This window comes from Oenanthe melanoleuca, chromosome 5, assembly GCF_029582105.1.
Source record: "Oenanthe melanoleuca isolate GR-GAL-2019-014 chromosome 5, OMel1.0, whole genome shotgun sequence".
Lineage (NCBI taxonomy): Eukaryota > Metazoa > Chordata > Aves > Passeriformes > Muscicapidae > Oenanthe > Oenanthe melanoleuca.
This window is the reverse complement of record NC_079339.1, coordinates 32744862-32751057: the sequence shown is the minus strand read 5'-3', so window position 1 is coordinate 32751057 and position 6196 is coordinate 32744862. Positions and strand designations below refer to the sequence as shown.

The 6196-nt window shown below is 45.6% G+C and overlaps 1 protein-coding gene across 1 annotated transcript; it reads right to left on the bottom strand.

The window, feature by feature from the left end:
- Positions 1 to 465: 465 nt before the first annotated feature.
- ACTC1 (actin alpha cardiac muscle 1) lies at positions 466 to 5792 on the bottom strand. Its single transcript, XM_056491892.1, has 7 exons — positions 5587 to 5792; positions 4925 to 5073; positions 3653 to 3977; positions 2853 to 3014; positions 2549 to 2740; positions 1145 to 1326; positions 466 to 792 (listed from the first exon to the last, which is right to left on the bottom strand). Exons 2-7 carry the CDS (start codon positions 5051 to 5053, stop codon positions 649 to 651), a joined length of 1134 nt encoding a protein of 377 aa, XP_056347867.1. The 5' UTR covers positions 5054 to 5073; positions 5587 to 5792; the 3' UTR covers positions 466 to 648.
- Between the last annotated feature and the right edge of the window lie 404 nt (positions 5793 to 6196).

The window sequence follows — 6196 nt, the reverse complement described above, 5'->3', positions numbered from 1 at the left end:
TTTTGTCATAAATATTTATAGACCATGAAAAACAATTGCATGTTAATTATTTATAAATCACATTCTAAATGTATTAACATAATTCTTTTACAGAAGCTTTGGCTTTTAATAAGTGAATATTAAAATGGCTGGGTTACAATAAATGCAATAGAAGAATCACTCTAAACTGAATGAGTGAGTGAGTATGAGAGGTTTACTTTCACTTGTTCTACTTACTGGGTCTACCTTAAGGCTTTTTCTTCATAAGCCTTGAAATATACTGCTTCTTTTGTTCCAGGTTTCAAAATTTAAACTATAAAGTGTAATTTCTTACTAATAGAAAACCATGACCTAACATGCCTACATCAGTTAGGACATGAATGCAGCAAAAGTATTCATAGATCTGATGGGAGTTTCCAAATCCCAGGGGTTTAGTCTCACTTTCCTGACCAAAAAATACTTAAAATAAAACAAAAGACAATATTTTGTAGGTTGCAAGTCCCAGATCTCGTTTATTTATAAAGCAATAAATATTAGAAGCACAAATAAATTGCACGGGTGTGTAAACAAACTGTACAATGACTGAAGAGTTGGGGAAGGTTTGCCAGAAGACTCCAAGAAGCATATTGTCGTCATCCTGAGTGGGAAATAAATTGAGGGGGGAAGTGCTTAGAAGCACTTGCGGTGTACAATGGATGGGCCAGCTTCATCATACTCCTGTTTGCTGATCCACATCTGCTGGAAGGTGGACAGGGATGCCAGGATGGAGCCACCGATCCAGACAGAGTACTTGCGTTCGGGAGGGGCAATGATCTAGGATAAAGAAAAGCAACAACATCCTCATTCCTGAGCAGTCAATCCATATCACCAATGCTACACACCACCAGATATTTCCTTAAGCAAGTAAAGGACTTTTCCATAATGGAATTGATCTTCAGCACCTCTTACAATATATGTAATGTATTAAAAAAATATGTAATCATATTTGCTTCTTTTCTAACACTTGCTTCCAACCAATGTAACTATTCAGATTAAATGAAATTTCTGCTCATCTGTCCATCAGCTGTTGATCTCATTTTTGGGTTGTTCCTATATCCCAGTTTAACGAAGCAAACATTGTCTCCAGCTTTATCCACATTTTACAGCACAGAGTCAAATTCCTTACCTTGATCTTCATAGTGCTAGGAGCAAGAGCAGTGATTTCCTTCTGCATGCGGTCAGCAATGCCAGGGTACATTGTAGTCCCACCTGAGAGGACGTTGTTAGCATACAGGTCCTTACGGATATCAATATCACACTTCATGATGCTGTTATAGGTGGTTTCATGGATACCAGCAGATTCCATACCTTGAGGGAAAAAAAAAAAAAAGGACAGTGAATTATACAAGAGGTCTCCATGAAACAAAACTATGGCATTTCTTATCATCATTACTATGAACTTCTATGGCCTTTTTCTCATAAAAATGCTTCCTGACTATTAAGTGTTACAGAAAAAATATTAAGAAAATAGAATTACAAAACTAATTTAGGAAGTGGGCATTATTTGTTAGAAAAGGTAAGGATCACAATGCATGTGCAAAGGCAAGAGACTCAAAATATACAGTAAGATAACAAGAGACACGTGAGAAAAACTCATTTTGTGTATAGCAATGGAAGAAGGGTACCAAAAGCAGAAAATGCAAGTTTTGGTTTATGTCAGTCTCACTAAATGCATTACTTGAATATAGTAAAGACAGCAAATGGAGATAATAGAAATAGTTGAAGTAGAACTAAAGAAGACAGCAGACAGACTTCTTCAGTCTACTCAAAATGTAGTCTATAGTATTCAGAATCATCAAGGCAAGAGATAATCATGACACAAGAATAAGATATTAGTACTTGATGTTAAGAAAAAAAAAGGAACAAGAAGCAAGTGTTTGTAGGTTGCATTCCAATTTGTTAATTTCAACAGGTGCTTCCTGAAAGGGCTGACACTGGATCCAGTAAGAAGTCAGCTGATGAACAACTGCATGTACTGCTTGAGACTTAAGAATATAAACATTTGCTGCATCCGTCAGCTGCATGCACAACCAGCAAGGATACCATCTCCACCAGGGCAATGTTAATTGCAGTGTATATAAATACACACACACCTTCACTCCACATCCTTCCCCTCTCTGACACTTTATTTCTTCATGGAAATAGTGTTTTGAGTGTAAGCCTTATAGCTCTGAAGGCTGTTCTTGCCATCAGTGATACAGAATCATAAAATGTTTTGAGTTGGAAGGGACCCATAAAGATCATGGAGTCCAACTCCTTAATGTTGATATTGCAACTGTATGTTTTATCATTAAAAAAATTGTGATTCTAAAACTTGACCTAAAACTTGCAACAAGAGCCTGGAACTCAGGTAATTACCAGATGAGCTCACATCAAGCCCATCTTACAAGAACCAAATTATCTAAATTATTATTCATTCACGTCTGATTTTGTGCCAAATTTAGGTAAGCAGGAAGAAGAGTGGCACCTTCCAAATCTTCAGATTCATTCATACCTCCTACAGAAGGGAGAATTTCCTGGGAACACTTACCAATAAAGGATGGCTGGAATAAGGTTTCAGGGCAGCGGAAACGCTCGTTACCAATTGTGATCACTTGACCATCAGGCAATTCATAGCTCTTTTCCAGAGAGGAGGAAGAGGCAGCAGTGGCCATTTCATTCTCAAAGTCCAGTGCAACGTAGCACAATTTCTCCTTGATGTCACGAACAATCTCACGTTCGGCTGTTGATACAGGAGAATCAAATCAAGGTCTGGACAAGCACAATACTAGAGAAGATGATCAGCCAAGAGAGATGTGAGGATTTCCTCAGGAGAGAAAAGCTGAAGGACTGACCTGTTGTCACGAAGGAGTAGCCACGCTCCGTGAGGATCTTCATGAGGTAGTCAGTCAGATCCCTGCCAGCCAGATCCAGACGCATGATAGCGTGAGGCAAAGCATACCCTTCATAAATAGGTACATTGTGGGTGACACCATCTCCAGAGTCAAGGACAATACCTGGGGAGAAACGTCAGAGAGCAGCTGGAATCACCTAGCAAACACTTAGAGTCCTTACACACAGGAAGTAGCAAGAAACACAACAAAATAAAGGATTTTTTAGCAGAATTGTTTTTCAGTCACAAACATATTTCCAATTCTTTCTGCCTTTGCTTGCCTGGACATTCCTGTGAGGTGTGAATTTTTCCACAGAGCAGTTGTTCCATACATGCTTTAAGATAATCCATAAGACCAGTCTTCCACACCTACTATAATGAGCAGTAAGAATATATGCAATAGTGACTGTCTTGATCTGATAATGGGCATCTTTTGGTCCAGTTTAAACCCTTAAACAGATGCAACACTTTTATAACTGCAATATCCCTACAGGAATGTCTCTTCATTTGCACCACAACAAGCAGTGGCACAGTCAGTTTCATGGTGCCTCTCCAAAAGCAATGTAAATTGTCTGTGGAAAGAGCAATGTGGACCTGTTTTATACTGGCTTTTATGCTACTATTATTAATTGCTATAAACTAAAAATACCTATTTTTCTGTAAACTAAAGGAGTTATGGTGTGTTTTCCTATTTGGAATGAAAAGGAAGGAGAGCTCCTCGAAGGAAGTAGAATCTAAATGGAGTTTATTTGTTCATTTTACCTGTTGTACGACCAGAAGCATACAGGGACAGGACAGCCTGGATTGCCACGTACATTGCAGGCACGTTGAAGGTCTCAAACATTATCTGGGTCATCTTCTCACGATTGGCTTTAGGGTTCAAGGGGGCTTCTGTCAGCAAAGTGGGGTGTTCCTCAGGGGCCACACGGAGCTCATTGTAGAAAGTGTGGTGCCAGATCTTCTCCATATCATCCCAATTGGTGATGATGCCGTGTTCGATTGGATATTTCAAAGTAAGGATACCTCTTTTGCTCTGAGCTTCATCACCCACATAGGAATCTTTTTGACCCATACCAACCATAACACCCTAAGAGAAGAAAACACAGAAAAGCATTATTTGAGGAAGACAACATCACAGAGTCAAAACAACTATGTCACAGACAACTGGCTGAATCAGGAGAGGTTTAGGTTGGGTAAAAAAGGTTCTTCACCCAGAGGGTGGTTGGCCACTGGAACAGGCTCCCAAGGGAAGTGGGCACAGCACTGACCCTGACAGGGTTCAAGAAAAATTTGGACAGTTATCTCAGGCACATGGTGTGACTCCCAGTGCTGTCCCATGCCGGGCCAGGAATTGGACTTTGATGATCATTGGTCCCTTCTAAGCCAGGATATTCTGTGATTTTGCAATTCTAACTATCTTATTTATCCCTGAAAGGCTGTTTGGGAAAATTAATTTAACATTATTAATTATTAAGTCAACAGAGTTGTTCCTTCCGTGACATGAAAGGATTTTCTCCCATTTTTAACACACCTCTTATTTTCAATTATTTATTTTTGGTCCAAAAATTTGACTGAAAGCAAACTGTACAATATCATGAGCAGGAAAAGGAGTTTGTAAACAGGAAGATACAGAGGGAAAATAGCAGTCTAGCGATCGACAGAGAGAAATTAGCAGTCTAGCAATAGAAGATACTTTGTATTACAATGCAGCCTTAGCAGTAATTTATCCAGGATAAAAATGTACAAATTGCAATGTTTTCGTAAAAAAAAAAAAAAAAAAAAAAAAAAATCTTTATGAACTTTTTACCAAGGAAATTGAAGGAGAAAAAGGAGCTATGGGACAGCCAAACAGGGAAGTTAAGGAAAGACTGGCCAGACCCGGGAATGAATCACCAGTACTATCGCCAGAGGTGAGCAGAGGAGAGGGCAGGGTACTTGGGACAGGGCAGCAGAACTGAAGGAAGGGGAAAGTGGAGGCGGCTCCTAGAGAGAGGGCGATGCTCTGTCCTGCCTCGGTCATGCCTCCGAATTTACCTGGTGCCTCGGGCGACCGACGATGGACGGGAACACGGCCCTGGGGGCATCGTCTCCGGCAAATCCCGCCTTGACCAGCCCCGAGCCATTGTCGCACACCAGCGCGGTGGTTTCCTCGTCGTCACACATGTTCGGAGGGAAGCACGGACCTGGAAAAGAGCGCGGAGGCACGTCCAGAGCCCCGCGGGCAGCCCCTCCCGCCCGCCCGCCGTCCCGGAGCGCACCGCCGGAGCGCGGCGGCGGGAGCGCGAAATTCGACTCATCCCGGAGGATGCTCCAGGCTGGCGGCCAGCGCTCCGAGCGGCATCCCGCGGCCGCTGTCTTCTCCGCGCTTCAAAAGCCGCCCCAGCTTGCAAAACGCTCAACTAGAGCGTCCTTAGCGGATCCCTCCGGCCGCAGAAAAGGGACGGAAAGCTTTTGAAGTCGCAGAGATCTGTGCTGCCCGGAGCGCTTCGGGCTGCCCGTGCTGGGCGGTGCGGGCGGTGTCAGCAGCGCTCAGCCTGGAGCTGTCCTGCCCGAGCCCCGGGTGCACCTGCAGCACAGGTACCCGCCGCCCGGCGGTGCCTCCCATCCATCCATCCATCCATCCATCCATCCATCCATCCATCCATCCATCCATCCATCCCTCCCGTCCCATCCCTCGGTGCCGCCGCGCTACTCACCAGCCCAGCAGCGGCGGGGGGCAGCGGGCAGAGAGACCCTGGCTGCAGGCTGGCGGAGCCTCCCCGCTTTATAGCCCCGAGGGGCAGCGCGGAGCGGGCCGGGGCAGCCGCCGTGCCCTTATTTGGTCGGCCCGCGCCGCGGAGCGGCCGCGCAGCCATGAATGGAGCCGGGCCGGCCCCGGCCATGTAAGGCAGGCGCGGGCAGCGCGGCCCCGGCCGCCGCATGGCCAAATAGGGAGCCCGGGCAGCCCCCGGGGGTCAGCGGGGCCGGGCAGGGCCGGGAAGGGCCGGGAAGGGCCGGGAAGGGCCGGGAAGGGGCCGCCGCGCCCGCAGCCCCCTCGCCCCCCGCTCAGCGCCCGCCCGTGCCCGCCCGGCTGCGGCGCCTCAAACTCGTGGTGCTCGGGCTGGGCGGAGGGTGCGAGGGAAGCCGCACGGGTGTTTTCTCCCCCGGCTTTTCATTTTTCCACCAAAAAAAAAAAAAAAAAAAAAGCCAATCGAGCTTCTACTTAATCAACGAGTGATGAGGTTACTTCGGTGCCAACAACTGTGGCTCCTCTCCTGCACGGAGGCGGCATCTGCTCTCGGTGTTGCCTTAGGATGGAGCAGTGCA

What these genes read in the sequence shown, in the direction of transcription:
- ACTC1 (XM_056491892.1), bottom strand. Translation starts at nt 5,053, where the DNA reads ATGTGTGACGACGAGGAAACCACCGCGCTGGTGTGCGACAATGGCTCG. An exon ending in CTACTCCTTCGTGACAACAG is followed by an intron (nt 2,741 to 2,852) that starts GTCAGTCCTTCA and finishes CTGTATCAACAG; the next exon opens with CCGAACGTGAGATTGTTCGT. An exon ending in CTAGCACTATGAAGATCAAG is followed by an intron (nt 793 to 1,144) that starts GTAAGGAATTTG and finishes TCTTTATCCTAG; the next exon opens with ATCATTGCCCCTCCCGAACG.